General features: G+C 34.7%; 1 protein-coding gene across 2 annotated transcripts; it reads right to left on the bottom strand.

The window, feature by feature from the left end:
- Positions 1-1,352: 1,352 nt before the first annotated feature.
- On the bottom strand, positions 1,353-22,094 carry LOC145617381 (uncharacterized). 2 transcript variants are annotated; one of them, XM_081672074.1, is made up of 7 exons: positions 20,294-22,094; positions 15,082-15,137; positions 8,022-8,294; positions 7,642-7,878; positions 6,564-6,683; positions 5,788-5,916; positions 1,353-2,116 (listed from the first exon to the last, which is right to left on the bottom strand). In XM_081672074.1, the coding sequence occupies exons 1-7, from the start codon at positions 22,059-22,061 to the stop codon at positions 2,096-2,098; spliced, it is 2,604 nt and encodes an 867-aa protein (XP_081528200.1). In that variant the 5' UTR covers positions 22,062-22,094; the 3' UTR covers positions 1,353-2,095. The 2 variants fall into 2 exon arrangements, with proteins under 2 accessions (XP_081528200.1, XP_081528201.1); XM_081672075.1 differs by lacking the exon at positions 5,788-5,916.
- Between the last annotated feature and the right edge of the window lie 2,834 nt (positions 22,095-24,928).

The following is a 24,928-nucleotide window of genomic DNA, read 5'->3' as shown; positions in this document are numbered from 1 at the left end:
GTGTATTAATGGGTAATCAATATTTCGTAAATAAATCACTCACTTTTTTTTTTTTGTTTGAGGGAATATGATTCTACTCCTAATTAATGGGTAATCAAAATTTCGTTAATAAATCCATCAAATAAAAAAAAAATTAATAAAATAAAAAGATTAAACATGTACAATAAATTTCCACATTATTATATTATTTGCTATTAAATCATCAATTCCAACCATCCAACCCAGTAACACCATTTCCAATCAATACCTATTAATTTCTAAAACTAGGGTTTCAAATTTAGGGCATTTTTGCTCTAATTCAAAATCTGAAAATCTATTTTTAACAATCAAACATATTTCCATCAAAGATTCAATTCAAACATCCAAAATCATAATTACAATAATTGCAATTAAGCAAGATTTTTGAAAACACACACAAGCACGTGAGAAGGGGAGAGAGTAAAGGACGGTCGACTACCAACCTTCTTGGTTGTTGATGCTACCGGTCATGTGCTGGCGATAATAATTGCATACAACCTTCTTGGTTATTCATACCCAAGGTAAACTCTGTTTCTTTCTCTCTTATTTATTTTCTCTCTCCTATTTTCCCTTTCCCCTCACTTCACCTCATGCTAGGTGGCCGGGAACCTAGGTGGGTATATATACATGTCTCTTCTTACTCCCTTTCTCTTTAAAAATTTTGTTGTCAATCACGAAGTAATGACTTTTTTCGACTTTTTCAACTTATTAGGGCTAATATTGTTTCCGGGTTTTATGTGTCCCTCGGGAGAGTTACGTTACCAAGACTAGATTCTGAACGCTTGTACCTGCAAAACAACGGAGACTCTGTGTGGTTGGAGTTTCGACTACGACGATCAAGTCAGAACCGGTTGAAGAATGTAAAAAGGTGCGGAAAAAGGTAAATTGAAATTTTCTCGAATTTTGAGATCATGTGTGTTTCTCTGATGTGAGAAAATTTAGTGTTTACAATAAATTAACGTGCCCCTAAAATGAGGGGAATCTCCCTATATATAGTCATTGGAATTTGTGTCATGTCTAAGTCACGAAAACCTAGGACTGATGGATTGCGCCGCTTTGCGGCTTTGTCAAGATTTGGGCCTTTGTCCAAGTGATAACACGTGTCACCTTTCTAATAGGTCCACGTGACCTAGATATTTTTACCCAAATCAAATATAACATAAGTTTCCACCAGTAATCTTACTTGTTGAATTGTACATCCATTATTATGACTCAGAAAAACGAGAGGCTATACTTCCTTTTTTAAATTATTACAGTAAAATTGCACCACTCGTGTATTTTGGATAATATCTTACTCCTATTTATCTTCATTAAAATAACCATTTACCTTTTAGCCTTTTGCACTTTCTTCTCTTATACTAGATATAATGTCCATTTTAAGTGTTACAATTTTAGTAAAACAAAAGTACATTCTACTTGCATGTATCTGATACTTCATAATTTCATACATTAGATGGGCATAAACTACGACTTATCATTGTTGAATCGAACAACCCAATAACAGGCTACCATTTATGTACAATACTACTTACACAACTATGTAAACTGTAACTTTGATCGGGAATGTGATTCTTCAGTTAAATCCTAATCCGGTTCCTCTAATGTAGAAACAAGCAAATATAAGTATCCACTCTTCCTTTGGGAGCCATTACAAACAAGAACAAGCTTGGTGATGCAGCTTCTGAAAAGGCCTCCTCCATTCAACTTTCATTACTACTCCCTCCGTGTTTTTTTTAAGTGATACATTTTTCATTTCCGACAGTGTTTTTTTAAGTGATACACTTCTTTTATGGCAAAAAAATATATTAAAATATTATATCTCTCTCCACTCATGGTCTCCACCCAAACCCACTACTACTTTTTTATTATATCTTTCCTCTCACATTCATTACTTTTCAATAAACTATTAACCCCACTATCTTTTTTTAACAATTTTTTAATACTCCACTACCCCACTTACCTCTTATTTTATTTAAGTCAATTAAATTGTCTAAAACTATGTGGCGGTCAAAGTGTATCACTTAAAAAAACACGGAGGGAGTATACAAAGTTATCAAAAACTCTTCCTTTGTCATAGTCATGCATCACAATAATACACCTGGTAAAAATGAAATGACAGACATTAATTGAGCATATACGAAAGATTGTTTTAGAATAATTGACACAATAAAATTTGACACAATTCCAATGCATAAGGTTGACTGCAAAAATTTATTAAATTAAAGATCAGTAACATTTATTCAAAAAAAAAATATATATTAAAATAAATAAATTAATTAATTCATCTTCACAATAATATTTTACAAGATATAACTGCTTTTAATACTTCTAAACACGTACAATCCAAGTTAGTATAAGAATGGTGGGAAAAAAAAATTAAAAATGTATCACTTAATAAGCAATAAAGGGAGTATGTTCAATATAATTTTTTTATTTTTTTTGCAAACAAGGGGCTAGGCCAAACGAAATAAAACAAAAATAAATAACGCTAAGGTGGAACGAAGCGGGGCATAGCCACTCCAACCACATCATTATGTAAAATACGACCTAAAGCTAAAGGCGGGACATGAATCAACTCAAATTTGTTGTTCTGTGTAACTCCTTGGTTTGCTAACCAATCTGCAGCCCTATTTGCTTCACGATAAATATGCTTCACTTCTACTTCCCACTCCATTCTGGCAAGCACGTTTTTACAATGAAGAATGTCATGAACACACTCACCATTGTACTCATTTGAGCTGTTGAAAATTTGTACAAGCGCTTGAAGCTTCTAAAAACCCATCTTCTTAGCTAATTCCAACCCATACTCAGCTGCTAGAACCTCAGCTTTGAAGGCCACACAATTTCCAAGCTTTAAGGAGTAAGCATAGGATATCTTACCTATGTGATCTCTTATGATGCACCCACCCACAGCTGGGCCAAGCGCTCCTTTTGCCGCCCCATCAGAATTTAATGCATACCATCCCAGTGGAGGGGCAGCCCACTTGATGAAAGCTTCTCGACGAGCTATGGGATTTGCAAAGCTGCTAACATCATCCCCCATGACCTCCATACTTCTACAAATCGGTCTAGCAAAAATTGTTAAAAATCTAGTGGAATTTCATTTTTTTTTAAGGTTGTCCACCCGGTTCATCGGAGCTTAGCTCCGACTACATCCGGATCCGACTTGGGTAGCACACCTATCTTATGGTGGGTGAGTCTCCCAACAAGAGTTTCTGCATACGGTGAGGCTCGAACCCGAGACCTCCTTTAAGCGACATCAAGTTGCTTATCACTTGAGCCAACTCTTGTTGGTCTGGAAATTCATTTGATTTTCCATAATCCACCGCGTTTCTCCACCTCCAAGTCCACCAAAGCACGTAAGCCGTATTTCAGGAGACATATCATTATGTTTTTGAACCATGATGTTTCGAACTATCCATTGCTGAAGAGAACCAGTTCAGAATTCAAAAGCAGGCCCACCCACCTGGCAGCATAATCTCTAAGAATATGCAAATAATTTTCTTCAATATTAGGATCCAAAGAGCGGGTAGAAATAGTCATCTCCCTAAGAGTCTTTGCACAAGCCCATCTGTGGTTGCGAAACAGAGTTGTGGAGCCATGCAAATAATTTTCTTCAATATTAGGATCCAAAGGGCTGGTAGAAACAGTCATCTCCCTAAGAGTCTTTGCACAAGCCCATCTGTGGTTGCAAAACAGAGTTGTGGAGCCATCAATAACAACAATTCTAGCCCCGTATGCAATTACTTTCGCATTCTCTGTTATGCCTTTCCACACATTCAACATATTAGCTTTAGTTTCAAACATGTCCACAACGGCCCTTACAATATTTATTTCGAAGTAGTCTTGCCCATAAAGCATTAGGTTCAGTGAGAACTTTCTTACCAAGCTTCGCTAGATAAGTCGAGTTTGCTTGTCTTGATGATCGAATTCCCAGTCCACCCAACTCAATCGGTTTCTTAAAATTATCCCAAGAGATTAGGTGAATTTTTGCATTTCTCCTCATCACCACCCCATAGGAACCTTCTTGTTCGTTTATCAATGTCATCACAGATGGTCCTCGGTATTCTATCCGTTTGCATAGCATATGAGGCCATAGTGGTGATTGCAATGAACGGACAAGATCAAGCAATAGCAGCAAATTAAGGGAACAAGACAAACGTTTTTAATGAACCACTATGGAGGGTGGTAACTGGTGTGATACTCTGAAAGCAATAACAACACTACAAGACAAAAGCTATTAATTATAGGAGTACTTCTTGTAATGGGGGAATGCGTAGTATATAAGCCAACAACAATAAAGTAGTAGGGCTTAAGTGATTTATGTAGTAATTGTATTGTAGTCGTAGTTTATTCTCTCTAGCTCTAGAGTAGCCCTAAGCATACACTCTTGTAGCCGTTATCTTCAAATTATCTTCAATCAAATATACAAGCTTCCTCCTACTTCTACTTCATTTACCTTGTTTGATTGCAATGAGAATCTGGTCTATAACAACTTGGTATCAGAGCAGTTCCTATCATGGTGAGCAACCTCACGCAGCGGGTCGATGTCGTCGAGGATAAACTCGAAACATTGGAGACTCAACTCACTCCCATTGATGGCAAATTTGCAGGGAGTTCATCTTAAAGCCAGAAGTTTAACTCACAAGAGGCCACCATTGGTAAAGCGGATCAGGCGGCGGTGGCACAAGGCGTTGGAGACGAAGAGGAAACGGTTAGAGAAGGCTTTAGCCAACACCTAGAATCGACCGTTTTAGAACAGACCAAGAGCGGCTAGCTGCGGTGGAGAGAGAAAAGAACTTGAAGTTTCGTGAAGAGATGAAGAAGGCCGCAACTGGTGGCTAAGGAAGCAAACCGCAACTACAACCAAGTTTTCAACCCATTCTCCACCTTGACGGGGAGAACAGTCAAGCTCAAGGACAAGGGGAGAGAGACGTACGAAAAACTGGCCTGGCGGCGGCAGTGGCGGCGGTGGTGGCGGTGGTGGCGGCTTCGGCGTCGGCGTCGGCCACTAGAAGCTGGAGATGCCTGCTTCTGAAGATAACGGCTACAAGATTGTATGCTTGGGGCTAGTGTATTTACTCACCTCTCATACCCAAAAAAAAAAAAAAAAAAAAAAAAAGGGTAATGGAAATGGTTAATTTATTCTGTTTCCACCACTTATAAACACTATAGCAAACATGCTTTGATTATTTTCTTTTTAGACTGATACTTATTATAGCCTAATTCAAGATTAATGTTTCATATATTGGATAGAAAATCAACCTCAACAAAAAGATACGGGAATGTGTGTTATGGTAACACGTAATATCACTCTAGGGTTTTTTTTTTTTTTCTTTACCCTTCTTTTCTTTTGTTTGTTTTCATTTTGTCTTAGTCTCTATGCAATTATTTAGAAGGTTTAAGACGTATGTTATTTAGAAGGTTCCAAACTATGTCATTACAACAAATTAGTGGGCCAGTCAATTGCCTTTTAGAATAAGGATGTATGGTAAAAACCCTTGCAGATTCTGGGGGCAAGGGCACATGTAATTGCCTCGCCCTACTGTGCCCTATATGAGAATCACCTCAGCCACTACTGAGGGAATAGGGTTTGCTTGTATAGCCTGATCAGTAGACAAGGCCTTTAAACAGAGTTAAGGGTGGGTGAAAGGGTGATATTAATGTAAAATGTCAAATGCTACCTATATGCATTTTGATCAATCCAATATAATGCTTTTGATACTCTATATTTGTTAAGTGATTGCCCATGTCAATGAAAAGAATTACCTTGACAAGCTTGTTAGCATATCCAACACACAGAGCCCCTTGTACACACCGTATAGATGTTATTACAGAATCGCACGCAATAGATCCAACTTCTAAAACATCCATCTCAGATTCAGATCCTGTTATCTCCTACAATATCATTCATAATTGTTCAAGAAATATCACATGGAATAAAAGATAATTTAACAACTTCTTGAATGTTAATGGATAAGACTACCACTAGCAAAGTTCTAGAAAGGGGAGGGGGGATGATACAAATGTCATTCATAGTACGAACATGCCTTGTAATTCCTTTTCCAAATGATGAATTTATTATACAGAAGCTGAATCGCAAGTTAACTCCAGAAGAATAAATTCAATAGTTTAATAGGTAGTGTGTATAAGGCCTTTTCTCTTTACCTTATAATTACTGAGCTCAATTGCTTTTTTTTTTTTTTTTTTTTTTTTATTATATACTAATTTCACTAATATTATTTATTTTTACTACAATTAAATAAATTATTTACACTGAATTGGAATTAGATTACTGATTCGTTTTTATATTTGTAATTTGAAGTTATGAATTTTATTAGTTTACTGATTCGTTTTTATATTTGTAATTTGAAGTTATGAATTTTATGGATTAAATCCTACAACTTAATTTTGCCAAATTAACTTATTTTTACTGAACAAAAATTTATTTTACTGAACATAATTTTAATTAAACTTAAATAATTTTTTAAAAGAACAAGGCCTAAGTTACACTGCTATTGATCGTCTAGATTTTGTAAACATACCTGGACATTTATAGTCCGGTCCCATCCTCCAAGAAAAAGCCACCTCCCATCCATTGCAAGAGCAAGAATGGCCCCATTATGGATTTTTGTTGACGATTTAAATTCATCATTAACCCACATCTGCAATATTTGAAGTCAGTTTAGTGTCACTCAAATAGATAAAGTAATAAATATGATAAAATCTAACTTGCTTCTCCCCTCCTCCCTCCTCATCAGAGAACAAATTTATTCCATCTATTTAAAATATACTGGCCACGAGTACTAGAAAACCTAGAAGAATCATTTCAGTGCTTAATTAGCAGGTTCCCATAGAAAGAGTCAATGTTTAATCCCTTTCTCAGACACTTATGTTGCTTGTGTAGAAAGCCCTTGCCTATAGAGTATAAATGTTGTGGAGTAGGTAATATCTCCCAAAAAAATAAATAAATAAATATCTTATAATTTGATTATAAGATATAAATATTGCTTGACTAATTTAAAACATTAGAACGGAGGGGGTGGGAAGAAGAAATGGAAAAATCAATAAGCGTAAGAGCAATTTTCACTAATATTACGTAGATAAGTGTCAGAATGACAGAACTGGAACAGGAAGTTTTAAAAGACATAATATTTAACACATGATGTAAACAAACAGTAGCCAAAAAAGAGACCTGTGATGCAAAATTTCAGTATTTAACAATAAGATATGAATATTTAGGAAAGAAACACATGGCAGGAAAAACAGTTAAGTGCGAGTAGCTACTAGGCAGCACACTTGTATTCTTTCCGGAGGTAGTTCTAAGACTGATTTATTGCATATAGAGTATATTCTTTTGAGGAGTTAGCTTTATAAGAAAACTATATTAATTGGTTGGTCAACATATATCTCACCTTTTCAATGTGATAATTTATGATAAACAAGCTTATAATTGCTCATCCGAAAAAGAAAGTGCTAGTTGTCAACAAGTATTAGCAAGGACAAGAGAATGCAGTCTTTACTTCAATTAATGTCTATAAAAACAGTACGTAGGGGATTTCCAATACTTATTAATTGTTGTAACCAAATGGACCAAAGAAAAGTAGGGTTTGATTTCAAAACCTTTATACAGCCATTCTCATGAGCGGCAATGATCATATTTTGGTCCGCAACAAGAGATAACACAGATGACATTGTCCCAGGAATGTCTTCACCAAATACTGCTAGAGAACTGTGATCGTGAAGACACCACAATCGAACGGTACCATCCCAACTTCCGCTGTAAAGAATTCCATTGCACAATGCTAGGGTAGAAACCACTGATTTATGACCCTCCATGCTGTACAGCAGAGTATAATCCTGAACAATATGAAAATTTTACAGGTTTCATGACTATACTGAATTGCTGATTAATAATCACTTAACACCCTTTTAGAATAGTTGTAAAAATTTCCTCAAAAAATTGATTAAATTTTAAAAAAGCAACTGTAAAAATGTCTCACCCTTAATGACCAAACTTTTATCAACCTGTCACCACTGCCAGTGTAGAGACAACCAGATTCGGAAATAGCTAAGGCATGAATGCCACTATAACGCCAATCTTTTTCCTCATACCACTTCTTCAAGGGTTCTTGAGCTAAAGTCTCATTTATTTCCCAGGCATATATACCACCTCCACTGTCGGCACTGATACACAAAGGCATTTCTTGATTTAAAAAGGCCAAAGCCATGACTTTGTGCTCATGACCTTTAAACGTATGCACGTGCACAAAATCCTGCACCAATTAAATCAAACAACAAGAAAGTTATAGGTGGAATGATGAAAGACTAAAGAAAGAATAGATGAACTTTAAAACATAAAACAGGAAATGGTCCCACATAGTAGCAAAACACGTTACTAGCACAATCATGGCTTTTTCTTTTGGTAATTATTTAAAGCAATCATTATGCATCGAATGAAATAGGAAGAGACAAAGCATGTTTCTTTATCTTATCCTAGCCTTTAGATTCTCAAACACCTTATATGCTTAAGTGGTAAATTATACTTCCTCTATATTATAATCTGCTTGCAACATTTCTGTTTTTCACATTTGTCAATGCATAACTTTAACCATTAATATCTTTAATAATGCATGTAAAATTAATATACTACTATTAGATTTCAATAAACATACATTGAGACGGATCTAACAAGATCTCATATGACTACGTTTTTCTTCAAGTATATATCACGAAATTTAGTTGAAGTGGAATATGTGAATAGTGAACACTATAGAAATGTTGCAAGTAAAAGGAGGAAGTCAATACATACTTATAATTGAATATATATCTCTGCTAAGCAAATCTCCTACCTTATTCCAAGTGGAGGATGAGAATCATAGGGGATTAAGTTTATATAATCAAATCCTTATTCTCCACTTCTGTTCATCCTTTGTGGGATTCAAAAAGCATGGAAATAGTGGCTTAAATGGTAATATATTTTTGCCATCCCATAGTGAATGAAAGGGATGATCTCGCCAAAGTAGTACATTTCAACTTTAAATCTCTTCTGTTTGAATTTCTTTTTTTCTTTTTTTTTTTATATTGTTGAAGTGTGCATTTAGTAGTATCAAAGCATAGCTTGTCCTCCAAAAACAGAAACTAAATTAAATATCACACACTTTGAGCTCAAACCTGTGAGCTTGAATGAGAAACTTTACCCTGATGAAATAAAGGAACAGAAAGGAAATCAATACAGTGAAACTGCAGCCCTAGGTGCAGGGAAGTACTAGCTTTATGCAAAAAAAAATAAGTCAGGGAGCAAGTTCCAGCTCTAAGAATTTCAATTGCAGTATGTTTATGAGGGAGAGTATATGCAACAGAAAGTCTAAAGCAACTTGATCAAGAGACTACCAGTGTTTCTGAAGATGATGGCCTCAATTGATGGCATTTGGCATATGAATTCAGACAGCACAGACAACTGCCAGTTAGCTTGATCAAAGTCTGGACAAGCTTGGTTAGATCCAAGCCCAAGCCAGCTCTGTAAGCTTCAAAGCCAGAACGAAGCCTATGCCAAATGTCACGTTTTGCATACAAGTCAAGCTTCCACCCTTTTGCATTCAAGCTGGGCTTGAGCTTGTTAACTCTGACCTGGCCCTTTAGGAGATCAAGCAATGTAAGCTGAGCAAGATCAGCTTGAACTTGAATCAACTTAGTTACACCCCTAATCAACACCCTAAGATTAATGAACAAATTACTACAGATACTAAAGCGAAGGGCAGGAAAAATCTATTTCTATAATAATAATTCCTTCAGCACAAGGAACAATGAGCCACTGAACTCAAGGTTAAGAGGTCTGGTAACTTCTATGACATGTCAAATAAAATGGAGGCCAAGAGTTGGGAAATTGGCATATGTCATGAATAAGATGCTAAAATCAGGCTCCCCTCATGTTTATTTTGACCAGACAAATGAACAAAAAAAATAACAAGGCTTAAATGGTAATCAGATATAGGTTTGCACGAACTCTGGAAGTCTCCCTTCATGTTTATTAGCCTCTTGATAAGAAAACGAATTATTCGTTGGTATGGTTTTGCAAATATATTAAAGGCTAATTCTTTTGAAGGATCTAATGAACTTTTAAAAGGTCTAAAGAACTCCATTATAGGCTGCCCAAACAAGGAAAGAAGCAATGAAAGGTTCAACAGCTTAATAGAGAAAAAAGGAGGCTTTATTACCAAGGAAGACAAAATGACATTCTGCTTCCGACGGCGATTGCGAAGGCCAAGCGCCACTCCAAGGGCCACACGCCAACTCCCTGCAACCACCTTGAGTACAGCTACGACGTGGGCAGGCGCATGTGGGTTGTGAAAGCTCCGAGATGAAATGGATGATTTCTTGTTTTACTTTTCTTTTTTCTAGAATTTTGCTTGCAAGTTTTTACCTTTCACTTGAAAGGGTTTTTCTTGGTTTAAGCACTTAGGATTAGCTTTAATTTCTATTATTTTAGTTTAATAAGTTTCCTTAGTTGATTAGGATTTATTTTAGGAATTATAGGCTGAGTTAAACTAGTCTTACTACTAGTTTCCTAATCTAAGTAGAACTAGTTTTCCTATTCTATCTAGGTTACTTGGAGCTAAGGGTTAGGGGCTTGTCCTAGTCTTATTAGACTTAGGATTAGTTAGTTTTTAGTCTATAAAAGCGAAATTCCGTGGCTCTTAGAGACATGAGATAGAAAATCAGATTAATTCAATAAACATGTTTAGCTCTGCTTAAACGTTTTCTTGCTAATTGTCCTTGATTGTTAGAACGTGCAATTCTTAGTCTAGGAGTAGTCTAAGGTTTGTTCATCAAAGTATCTAGTTCAAGGAGTAGTCTAGGTAGTTTGATTATGCATTGAATTCGTTCCATGAGTGGTCGTTTTCAAGGTCATATCCGGTTACTTTAAATTGTTTTTGGTTAAAATTTCTTATCAAGAACGGAGCTTTATACTAATTGTGTGATGTTATATCCTTTATTAGGTTAAGGGGCTTTAATCCAAATCAAATTGGTATCAGAGTTTCAAGAGTTTGATCGATCTACAACTCGTACAAGTCGCACTTGTTCTCGGAGGATCAATTTTTTCTCTCAAATTCAAAACGCTCGTTCTCCTTCGTTACGAGGTCTTTTCAAGTGATTCTTTTTTTAAATTTGGGTGAAATTTTGTCTACTTTCTTTCACCAAAAGTTCAGAATTTTCAGAGTTGTTTGCTATTAAACTGGACTGTTTTCCGCAACTGTGTCACTTTTAGTCCGATTTGATTACTCTTGGTGTTTGTGTGCAATTTTGTTCCAAGTTGTGCTGCAATTTTTGTGGATTGTTCCTGTGTGTTTTAAGGTCTTTTAAGTCCGTTCATAATGGACGAGTCGTTTAAAAAAATCATGGATAAAGTTATAAGATTACGAAATAGTATGAATGCATATTTTGATGATTTTGAGGAATCATTACTTGATAGAAAGAAAAGGAAAAAAAAAAAGGTTGAATTGGGTCCCAATAATTCTATCAATGAGGTTATGAAATTCGCTTCTAAAATTGAGTCGTTTGAATAATGATAAGCAGAGTGTTTCACACAAGATTTTATCTACAACGAATTATTCAAATCAAGGTCAACGAGATAATTTGTTTCATACTCGATGCAAAGTTGGTAACACTACTTGTAGGGTGATTATTAACAGTGGTTTGTGCACTAATATTGTTTCAACCGAGGTGGTGACTAAACTACAACTTCTTACAAGAGATCATGAAAATCCATATAAGTTGGGTTGGCTTGATAATTCTAAGGGTCTTCATGTTGAAAAAACAAGCTTTGGTTAATTTCTCCATTGGCAATTATAAGGAAGAATTATGGTGCGATGTGATTCCTATGAGTGCTTGTCACATTCTTTTGGGTAGACCATGGCAATTTCATCGACATGTGAAGCATGATGGTAAGACTAATACTTACTCCGTCAAGGTAGGAAAGAAACGTTTTAAATTGCTTCCTTTGTCTCCTAATGAAAACCATTCGAAAGCTAAGGAGAATCATCTTTCTAATATGTCCATGAATGAACAAGAGTTTGAATAAGAGATGGAGGAAGATTGTCAAAAAGATAGTGAAGAGAAACATGTAGATACTAAAGAGGTTGAAGAAAGGGTGATTGAAACAATTGATGTTCCAATTGTGTGTGACGATGGTCAAGATGAGATTATATATGATGATCTACCAAACGAGGTGTTAGAAAAGGTTTTTGATACTATTGAGCCATTCGTGAATCAAGATAATAATTTAATGGTTTCTTTAGAAGTGGTGGAATCATTAGGGGAATGAATAAAAAGAAGAAATTATTAGTCATACATGAGAGAGAACTAATGCCTAAAGTATTCTTACGGTCAACTTCGAAGACCAAGGACCAAATTAAGAGTTGGGTTGTTTCCACTTTATTGCCATGCTCGTGGTGATATTTTACCGTAGATTAAGATTGCTAGCATTGAGGTAATTGTTCTTTTGGCTTGTATTCGACAAATTTGAATGGTTTCATGGTATTGCTCTACTTGTTTGGATGAAGTGAATTTGAGGGAAAATTCTTTTGAAGAAGAGGAGAATGATGTGAATCAAGAGGCTAATTCTTTTTAAGGATCTAGTGTACTTTTAGAAGGTCTAAAGAACTCCGTTATAGGCTGCCAAACAAAACACAAGATTAAAGGCCTGATTACAAGGAAGACGAAATGACACATTCTGCTTCCGACGGCGATTGGAAAGGCCACGCGCCACCTCCTTGCAACCACGCGATTACCATCTTTTTTTTCCCCATAATTCAATTATTCTTCCCTTACTTTCTCCTAATTTTCAACCCAATCAAGAGATAGTCAAAGGTGGATTTTTATGAGTTTCCCAGTGAATGAAGCTCCTCCTCCAATTAGTAGGGAAAAATAAAGGTGTTCTTATACATTTGTGAATTTATATGATTTGTTAAGGGGTACAAAGTAGTCTCTTAGTTTGCTTTGGTTTGAGATTGATTTGGGTAAGCATGCCAATTTGCAAGGATTTTACAAAGCTCTCATTAGAGAACACTACCTTTACCAGCATTTTTGAATTACCTCTTTGGACCACAAAAACTCTAGTTGAAACCTCTAATCACAAAAACACCATAAATAGCTTTAAGGCTTGTCAAATAGCTAATTTGACCTAAATAAGCTAAAATCTCATAAAATTGATGAGTGTCATTTCTGACATTCAAATGATATTAAACTAGGGAGATTTCGGCACTTTTTGAGCTCCTTTTCTACCTATTTTCTCCTCTCTTCCTTTACCTCGCATGCTTAGGCAGCTAATTGAGGGAAATGCATGTATATTCAATTTCTTTCTCCACTTTGTTTGTTTTCCCTTCTCGTTCTTTCATTCTCATTGCTTTTGTCGTGTGCAGGAAAGGAGGTTGTTTCCGAGGATTTTCGCTAAGTAGCAAGAAAAGGCTTGGAAGAAAAAGAATTCAAATTAGGCTAAGTAGGAGGTCATGGCCTCATCGCGTCCACACATCTTGTGACGCATGTAGAAGAGATTTTTGTCTGCATAGCTCACCAAGGGTAGCACGAACGCCATTGGAATAGGTTGTTGAATGATAGGAATCCGGCCTTCGCTTGTTACTGTCTTCCCACCATTAATGATTGTTCTTTTTAAAATTAAAGATTGGGGAGGATATTACCTTGAAATTGAGGGCCCCTTTCAATTTTTAGGGTAAGTTGAATTGCAGAAGCCAATGTCAATCGGGAAAAATATAAGCATTCGAATAGGAAACCGACCTTCGCTTGTTGTTACCGTCTTCCCACCATTAATGATTATTCTCTTAAAAATCAAAGATTGGGGAGGATATTACCTTGAAATTGAGGGCTCCTTTCAATTTTTAGGGTACGTTGAAAAATGAATCCTTGCATATTACATAAGCCAATGTCAATCGGGAAAAATATTAGCATTCGAAGCAATTTAAGGGTTTATGTTAATTAATTTTTATGGTTAAAAGGGTTAAAATTGGGGCAAAAGGAAATTGCATTGAAAGGAAAGAATATATAAAAGAGTGATTTTAGAGAATTGATGCATTCGTTAATGACTAAAGCTTTGGAGGAAATGAAAAAGATGAAGATGTATATGGGAATAAATGAAATATATGAAATAAATGAAAATGGTGTTTTGGAGAAAGAAAGGAGTGCAAATAGAAGAAGATGAGTGAAATTAAAAGAAAAAGTTATCACTTGGTTGGCATGCACGGGTCAACACCGAACAGATTTGGTTAAGGCTGGAAATAGAGTAAGGTTTCATCTTTTAAAAAAAAAAAAAAATTGTTTAAGGTATTAATTTGCCCATAATCTTTTTAAAAGATTTTTTTTCTCCCAAAATGCTCTATATGGAAAGTTTATTCTAACAAATTTCCTAAATTAAAATGTATATGAGTTATTAGGAGCAATTAATGCCAAAAGTTATGACTCTTCATTAAATCACTATAATGTAGAAAGCATCCTTAACCCTATATAAAGAAGTCACGTACTCATAAAAAAAGATACACTTCCTCCACTTTCATTATTTGGAACACACTTGAAGATATTAAACTAAGTAAATGGACAAATCAATTGAAATAACTTTACCACTGATTAAAAAAGACAGTGGTTTAAAGTTATATTGTATTCATTCCATTTACCATTTCGAATCACTTCCTCAAATAAAATGCCAAAGAAGTGTGGTGCAATTAAAAAAAAAATAATAATAAATTAAAAACATAAAAAAAAAAAAAAAAAAAAAAAAAAAAAAAAAAAAAATTAAAAAAAATATTAAAAAAAAGTGTATGACACATCTTCCTACTTTCTTATCACTACTTATATCAAATCTACCAACTTTGCTCTAACATTAGGAAAAAAAAAGATAGCATTCATGATGCATTTATTCTCTTCCTGAAAACAAGAAAAAAAAAATCAGGCATATTGAGGAAATATACTATAGGTACTGGAAACTTCTAAGAGTTTTAACATATGAACCAGAAATTTAAAACATAAAATCAAGATTAAATCAAAGTAATTTACCTGTAAAGACCACACATTGATTGTTTTATCAAATGATGAGCTAAAAAGATACCCTCCTACAAAAGAAAGAACACACTTCAATTTTACACATAAAAAGGTGAAACAGAAAAAATTACTTTTTATATCATATCCAAGCTCTACCATAGTTCTTTATCAGCCAGGGTCTTTGTTCCCTACAAATATTTCCAGGTTGAAGATTTAAAATTATTACTTAACAAGGGATAGTAGATCAGGATATTGAAGAGTTTTCTCCATAAGTGACAACTATACACAAAGATGGATATTGAAACTTCACTAGAGGTTTCAAACTTTCAACCATCACATCAGAAGCATAACAAAGCTAATACCTTATTTCAGCCCAGGAAAATTATACAAACAGCAATCATGTTTCTATTTTCTCCTATGTTTCTTGTATGATGATGAGTGATATTTATGTCTTGTGTAAGAATTTTATTACTCTAAGCAATTTTCTTAATCATTTTAGTTATTTTAATCACCTTGTGTTCCTTCATCAATTTTATGTGTAGCATGTCACAAATATTCATATTAGCCGTTTTGTTCTCATTTTTTGTTGGTTTTGCTCAAAATGAGTTCATACAGAATGTATTTTTATATGTACACATGCTTGCTTGTGAGTTCATAGCTTTAGAGCAAAGATTAGAAGTTTTGATAAGGGGAAAGGGAAAATTAGAAGTTCATATATCTATGATGCTTGATCTTGAATTTTATAAAGCTCAAGTGCATGATTATGATAATATCGTGAAGTCAAAAGAGTGGGATGATGAAATTAGATTTTAAGAGTGCATGACGTGAAGGAACTTTGACTTTATTCCCACTCCTCTTGATCTATACCACTAATCATTTTCTAACCCATCTCATTTGAGTTATGGAGAGAAGCTATTTGTGAAACTATATTTGCAATTCCTTCACCTTATATCCCATTATAAAGAAAACTTTATCTTATTGAGGACATATTTAAACTTTTTGAGGAAAGTTTAGATGTTTGGAACATAACACCTCTAAAATCATGCATTTCAAGTCTTAGTGATGTAGGATAAACTATGTGTGAAACCATATTTCCAATTCCTTCACCTCATATCCATATTAAGAAAGTTTGATCTTATGTATTCCTATTCAATCCCACTTCCTTATTTCACAAATCCACACCCAACGACTCACATTTTGAAATAATTATTGAATTTGCATCACCTAAAGAACAACATTCTTTAGAATTTCGTTTTCATTTTGATTTTATTATTCTTATTTTCTTAATTTTTCTTTTGATTTTCATCAATTTAGGCACCCTTGCCCCAACATAAAGTTGCATAGATCTTTTGTACTTGATATCTTTGATATATACAAGGCATTTGACAACCTCTTGTGATCATTACTTTCTAGTGGGGTCAAACATAAAGACTTATTTTTGTTTCATAGGAAGTAAACCGTATTATATTTCTTTTAATTTATTTCATTTCAATCTCTTTGAACCTTAGTCCGTCTAATTGGACAGTTTAGGACTTTACACAAGTTTAGGACTTTACGCTGAGTTGATGAACAATCATGCATTGAATTGGATCAAGAAGAGAGAAGAACAATAATACTTTAGATGTTTATGCAAAGCAAACCTCCTCCCTTTGATTCTCTATGTTAAGGCTTGAGTTCAATGTTTGATTCAAGCTTAGTGTAGGTTTTCTATATTGTAGTGGTGGTATTTTGACTAATTATTGTCATCCATAATTGTATGTGAATTTCTGTTTCCTATTTTTATATAATTGAATGATTACAAAAAGATCTTTGTTTTACTTCGGGCAAATTTGAAGTTTTCATTTTGCTTCACTCTTGACTTGGTCATAATAGCATTGAATTTGTGTAATCTAATGCTTTTTGTCTAAATAGGTAAAAGTTTACACGGTTCTAAAAGTCCAGAATAGACTCTATGATATTACATGATAAGGTGCACAATTTAGAGCTTTGGTGGTTATGAAACCTAAGTTCATGGTTTGTAACTTAGTGAGTGGTGTTGTTGTATACAGTTGCTTTGAAACCTAAAAGCTAGTGTTACCTATTTGTGAGTGGTGTTGTATATAGTTGCTTAGAAACCTAAAAGCTAGTATTAGCTATCCTATGAACCTATAGTCCTACATATCCTTGGCATGACACATGTTGATGTATAACTTGACTCCAAACTACCCTATCGTCACAAATACTTATTTTAGCTCATTTTGTTCTTATTTTTTGCTCTCTATGCTCGAAAATTCTCCATCCTCAACATATTTCTATTTTTAAACATGCTTGTTTGTGAGTTTGTGATCTTAGAATGAATATTAGACAAAGAACAGAGTAAGATGAATATGTCTATCAACAATGTAAAGCTTCAAGCCCTTAGCCACGTTAACAAAGAGGAGTTACACAAGTGGTGGTCTATTTTGCCGACCCTAAACACGTCAACAACTTCACCCACAAACGTGACTTTAGTGAAACCCAATTTTGAGCAACATGTTTCCGTGGACACTTAACCAATTTGGCAAAAAAATTTGACCCCTACCGATAAAAATAACTTAAACAACAATTTAATAAAATAAAAAATTATCCCCAAGCGACACTGAAAAAAAAAAAAATAAATAAATAAAAAAATAAATAATCTATGGCAACATTAAGCTTAAAAAATCTAAAATTTTCTGATAAACTATTAGCAATTGTTTTATTCAGTTTGTATCTGTAGTTTAATTTCTCCTATTTATTTTTCTCATTTTATTTTCCATCCATTTTTAAGGAAATAAAAGTTTGGAGAAAAAAAAAAATGAGTTTATTAATTTCACCATAATTTTCCAACCCTCATTAAGGAAATACTTCCTTCACTTATTTTTAAATTGCACCATTTGATCTAGGCACAAAGGTTAAAAATAAATAAATAAACAACAAAATGTCCATGTGACCTAAAAAAAAAAAAAAAAAGAGTTTGGTAACAAAGGTAAATATCAAATTTGAGTAAAGATAGAATAGGCATTTACTAGGCGGGGCTACAAATGCTAACACTGAAAATGGCCCGATGCAATTTTGTTAAATTGGGACCTAAAATTATTTCTTTAAGGAAAGATATTCTACTAAATTTTATGATAAGATTGAAGAATAGATTATTGATTATCAAGTTTTCTCTCGACTTTGTATAAGTAAATTTCAAAATTGGGGCCCTTTGATAGTAATTTCACTTAGGGGCCCCGTGCGATCGACCACCCTGCACATGCCATTTAGCGTGTGAACACAAACAAATAGTGTATAAAAGCATAGACAATATAATTATGGTGCAATTAATATGCAAAATCCTAAATAAGAAAATGGTGCTATAGAAAATAAAAAATAAAAAGCAAAGAAAATAATTAAAAATGGGGTTGGAAAAAAAATTGGGTGATCGAGGATTTAGGGAAATAAAAAGGGATAAAATATTAGTTAGAAAATTAAATATAGGAAGAATAAATTTTAAAAACATATACAAATATTAAATTGTGCATTTTGAGGTGTTTATCTTAAGAAAAAAAAAAAAAATTTTGGTCCAAATGGTAAAAACCTATAACCAAATTGTCACTAGAGTTCAATTTTTTTACTAATCAGGTCAATTCAATGTTCAATGTTTCTGTAGTTCATAATTATAGAGAGTAAAAGTTTATGAAATACTAGGATTAGATTATAGAGGATTAACCACCGAAGCACAGAAAACTAGAGAGAGAAAGTGTGGAAACTTGAAGTTGATAAGGGAATTGGAAAGTTTTCAACAAATACCATTAAAATATCATAAGTTACATTGATTAATCAATAAATAATTCATTCTTAATCAATCAATGAGTTTCACTCTCTTTCCTTTCAATTGAATTTGTTCCTCTTTGTACTTCACTATCTCATGCTTAGCACAATTTTAAATGCTTAGATTAGATGTTATAGGCTTATAGCTTTCATCTACTTAATTTCTCATACATTTAAATTGAATAAAATCTTGTTAATTATTTAATCTTTGAAGTACTTGTAGAATTTTGATTAGGGATTGGATGAGACACTAGTTATGATTGAATTGAGATTTCAAGATTAAAACTGGGAGATTTTGAATTTTACTTAATTGCTTAATTGAGCTACTAACTTCTTCTTTTTTTTTTGGTATAAACATAGTTGAAAAAATAATGATATGGCGGGATTTAATCCATCCCCCCAAGACTTTAACCAATTAAAGTAATTTGTACCCACTTATTTATTTGTTGTTACACTCGATCACGTAGGTGTTGCTTGGCTATATGGAGTAGGTTTGATTTGTATTGACATGGAAGTGTAATCTTGTGGAACCTATAGTTGATCTATATTTATTTGTACTTTGACAAAGAGATACATTCAGCAAAAGCGAAAGTCTTTGTATGTTTATCATTGAGAATATTCAGGAGAAATGTTTTAAAGGAGCTAAGAAGATCACTTTATCATCGTTGTAGTGTTTGAAATATCCTTGCTTAATCTCAATGTTCTTAATTTCGTGATTAATTGGAGCTTGAACACATCCCTATTCTCTTTTGCTTTAAGAATCTTATAATTGGTAATTTATATAAACTCTTTCCTGCCTAGCTTATTGCTTCTTTGAAACAAATCAACACTCCTTAGTATTTTGTGGAAGAATGAACCTTACTTATCACTTTACTAAAGATAGTAGTTAAGTTTTGTTTGACTATTTGGAAGACAATAACAATCTATTGTTCCCTAGTCATGTGATCTTTACTTTCTGATCAGGCTTGCAGTGTATATAGTATTAAGTTCAGAAGACTAATTTGTTTGAAGTCAGAAAATTGGTACTGCATCATCATGTACTCCACTATGATTGCTAAAATTGCTATAGAAAATTTGTAATTCTATCGTAAGTTGCATTACCACTATACTGTGTGTACAAGGGGTTCTGTTTATTAAATATGCTAAGATACGTATCAAGATAAATATTATTTATTGACATTGGCAACATTGTTTCTCCATATAGACTTACTAAACAAATAGCAAAACCTTGTAATGAGACTGACGGATAAGTATATACTGTAATACATATATGTGTTTCCTTATGGTTTTATTCCTTGAGAGCTTTTTGGTTAAATCATTGTATACTTATCAGACCAAACAACAGCTATCTTTTAATTATCATGGAACATTATAAACCAGTACAATCACAATAAGCACATAGTGGAAATCTTACCTCCAACACATAATCCTGTTACACAATCCAGATGGCCTTGCAAAACCTTACATTGCAACTTACCAGCAGATAGTCCCTTAACAACATTATCAACTGTATTTTCCCCCACCAGATTACGGTTTGGTTTACAATCATCATGTTCCTCGGGTAACTTGGATATTCTTGATTCGTTTCTTGCATCATTTAAAACATTGCACAGCTCTCCCAAAGCCAAACATTGGCCAATGTTCTCTTTCATGGAACCACTATCCAAGCTAGAGACATTATTAATTAAATGGTAAGATTTCAATCCTTTGATACACTTCCACACATCAGTTACTAGTGGTCTAGTTCCTGGATCAAAATTCAAGCAATTTCGCAAAATCTCATGTACTGAAGCATATTCAGTACACACTGACGGCTCCAACATAGCATTTATCATTTCTATCCACTGAAGATACATGATTTTATACTCAGAAACCCGCTCATTCTTTCCTTGAAAGACAAATTTCAAGTAATTGTACATCTCTACAGTGAACTTATTCCCAACAAGGAGATTTATCAAAACACAGGCTAATAACCAGCTATCAGATTGATAACAAACTGGGTAACTCACATCATTTTTATCTACCTCAATATTTTCCCTACCAAGCAACTCCATCCACACCTCTGGGCTCACAAATGCACCCATGTCCAGCATTTTCCCAATAAGCAGTTCAGCGTCAAAACCATCGATTTCCCGCCCACCTTTGATTCCCTCCACAAAACACTCACGGAACTTCCTTCCCATCACCAAGGCCTCGCCTATATCAATGCAAACATGCCCAAACTCATCAAAGCAAAGGCAAGACATATTCAAAAAACCACACACAAAGCCTTCTGAATGCAAACTGATAATAGCTTCACACAATTCAACACCAATTGACCCCAACAAACACTCCCATTCCGTGTTATGTTGATCAATCTCATAACCTAAATTTCCCGAATTCAATAACCCATTATTTAATTTCTCAATAACTAAATAAAGAAACCCATCGTTTTCGACATCGAGCCAAAGCCCAAGAACCTTGCAAACTCTAGAATTTTTCATGGAAACACCCAAAATGTTACTTATTTCATTTCTTTGATCATCACTCATGAAACTAAGAACACTCATAATTTTACCCACATAACTATAATCCAACAAAGGATCACTCAACACAAAACGCCCAACCTTAACAAGACCAACCACATGATTTTCAACTAAACGACACCGCATAATAGAAGATAAACTCAAATCCATAAAATTGGAACTAATGTTAATTCTACCAGTAGTACTGACCAATTTATCCTCAATCGAAACCGCGCCGTTGGGAAGAATCCAGTCCTTCCAAGCAGAATACAACTCCTCTGACCATATCCGGGGTAGAAAACGACGTCGTAAAGAGGAATTGTCATTGAGAAGGGGTACGTTGGAATTATTCTTCTGGGGTTTTGAGTTGGTGTGTTGGTCTCGGTCTCGGTCTTGGTCTTGAAGGAGGAGAGAGAAACGGAGGAGGTCGATGTTCTTAGGGAGTGCGGAGGGGCCCTGAGGATGAGGGAAGTTGACGAGCTGAGTACAAGATGGGCAGCGTAGGGTGTGCGGGAGGGTGATAGGGCGGAGGAGATTGAGGTGTGCGAGGCAGGGCTCGCAAGCTGAATGGCCGCATCCGAGTACGCGGGGAATTGTGGTGTCGCCGTCGTAGGATTGTAGGCAAACTGGACATTCTGGTGGCTCCATGCCCACTTGCGCTGCTGGTGTTGCTGTCATAAGGTGTATGTTTTGGAGTATTGGGAAGGGAGTTCAAGTGTTAGTCGTTGTAAAGCCGTCCATTTGTGCTGTAAACCGTTTATATTTTTTGACAAGAAGAGAAAGGATTTCATTAATGAAAGATAGCCGAGGAAATCTAAAATTCCAATACAAATACAATTCACCTTCAAACTAGTTACATTGCAGATTTGATCAACGATCGCCTTTATAAAAATCTTCATCTGAAGCAATACAATCTGTGAGGTAGCACTAATTCGGCTTGAGATCCACATGTGAATAACTGTTTGGGTTAAAAAACTCATATGGCCTTCTAGACACTTTTGGAGATTGTGAAACCCTAAATCTTCAAACTTTGACAGACGAACAAACAAATAAATTAAACCTAATAGTAGATCAAACTCCATCATAAAGATGTGATCTTTTATTGAAAGCAAATAAAAAGTTTTTTTGGGGCTTACCACCGGTAAAAATACCGATGGAAACCCCTACAAAAATTTACAATTGAGATTAGAAGAAAAGAGACGGAAGAGAAAGAGAGAGAAGGAGAAGATTGAAGGAAAACCTTCAAAAAAAAGAATGAAAAATCTAGCAATGGAGGCTAGAAAAACCCTCCCAAGGGAGAAACCCTAGAGGGAACCAAAAAACCCTCCCAGGGAGAAAACCTAGAGGGAACTAAATTAATCTGTAAACCGTTTATATGAATGATTTTTTTTAAGTGATTTTGTTAAACCAAGTCCGGTATTTATTAAATAATTAGCTTTTTGGACCCGTTCTACGCACGGGTTATATTTAACTTATACATTTATTTGAAACTTTACAAATTATCTTGTCACCAAAAAAAAAAAAAAAAAAGACTCTTTACAAATTATTTGAATGAATTTATTTTATCGTCTTTTGACATATTATAATATTTTATGAATTAGTGGTAATAGACTAATAGTTGTAGAAAAAATGGCTTAAAATCGTAAAATCATATCTCTATCGCATGATATATTAATCAAAAATTTGTATAAAAAACTACTTTGTAAATACCAAACACTTATTATAATTTTACAATTTTTACATCAAATGTGAAGGCATGATATTCTTCTTTAGTCTTTACCAATATATGTCTCTTATATTGCGCTTAATATCTTCAAAATTAAAGCCCCGTGATACGCAAACAATGTCATCCTATGGAATTTCCATAGTATTCTTGCCACCTCAATATTTCCCTTTTCAATCATCATCCTCATTGTTGTAGAAATTTTGAAGGAATTGTGTCTTCGATAAGTGCAATTACTAGATATATCAAGGATCACTATTATGGAGATAATAAGTTCATTCTATTGGGGCGTCATCCTCTGTTGCTAGACTATGAGAGATGATCTTTGGGCTAGTTAAATGGTCCAAAGCCCTTTAGAATGGATCCTATATTGGTCACACACAAGGGTATTGGGTTAAGCAAGTAAGAGGCCCATTAATGGGCCTCATGAGCAATTAACTAATCATGAACTGGATTGGGCTAGCACAGTTGGATTGGAATTAGGTTTTGGGCTTTTGACATGGGCTCTTATTTAGAGATGAGATCTATAAATAAGAACCATGCCTAGGGTTTGCAGTAAGCAGTCATAATTCACATACTGTGAATTTTGACATCAATGCAACCAATCCCAAAACCCTAATCCTCTCTCTAACTCACGGCTATCTCTCTCCTCCCCTCACGTTTGTACGGCCACCCCTTAGGTGGTGGTTCGTGGTGGTCATCGTGGTGGTTCTTGGTTAGCATGTCGCTCTTCTCCATAGAAGGTCAATTGAAGTGTTCAATTGCAACTAACTAGCATTAGTGGAGGTCTTAACTTGTGCCCGTGGACCAATTAGAGGAATCACGCTTGGGGTTCTTTATCTCCCTTTGTTCTTGCTCGATCGCACGTGGAATCACGCTTCAAAGGTACGATTATTTGTGCTTTATGTGTTATGCATTAGATCCTTGGATTAGGTACTGTATGAATATGATTCATGTTATTTCCGCTGCGTAGTACCTATAAAACCCTACAGTGGTATCAGTTAGCCTATTGCATTTACGCATATTGCCAATAATTCTTTGATAATCCACAATTTTAATTCAATTAGGAGGGAGAATATTTAATTATGGTTCAATTGTTATATTTAATGGGATTAAACTTTTGGAATAGATTAAATGTGATTTAATAATGCTCAAATAGCCATGAAGAGATCCGATTTTGCCCTAGTTTATTCGAATTTATTCGAAAATCCTAACCCTAGATTCGAAAATTTCGAAACCCTAAACCCTAAAATTTTGATTTTGTGTTTTGGTTTTGAATAATTTCGATTGTTTCATGCTTCATGATTTTAATCTATTTGATTTCATGATAAATTATGAATTTTTCATGATCAAATTATTTAATTTAAGAGTTAAATTGAATTGGGGATTGAAATTCATGAAGAACCCTAATTTTGAAATTGAATATGATTTAATTTTGAAATTAAAAGGACCACATTAAGTTAATTTAATTTTAACAAAATGTTTTGTTTTAATTAAAATCACAAAAAAAAAAATAAAAAAAAAAAAAAATTTAGCAGCGGCAACCGCGGCTGGGTGGCGCAGCCACGGCGGCTGCCGCTGCAGGTGGTCCGGAGGGAGGGGCGAGGAGGGGCAGCAGGTGGATCAGAAAGGTGCAGCAACAGCAGCACCGTGCAACAGTTGCGCGGCACTGCTGCTGCTGTGCGTCGCTGCTTATAGCAGCGTACACCTCACGGTGTACGGCCACCGTGGCTAGCTTCGGCTGGCCACACCACGGTGGCTGGCGCATTTTAAAAAAAAAAAAAAAAATCAGTTTTTTGAAAAATTATTTCAGGATAATTAC

The sequence above is a fragment of the Chenopodium album genome, chromosome 26, assembly GCF_948465745.1.
Source record: "Chenopodium album chromosome 26, dcCheAlbu1.1, whole genome shotgun sequence".
NCBI classification, from domain to species: Eukaryota; Viridiplantae; Streptophyta; class Magnoliopsida; order Caryophyllales; family Amaranthaceae; genus Chenopodium; species Chenopodium album.
Note: the sequence above shows the minus strand (reverse complement) of the source record. Positions and strands in the feature narration are given on the sequence as shown.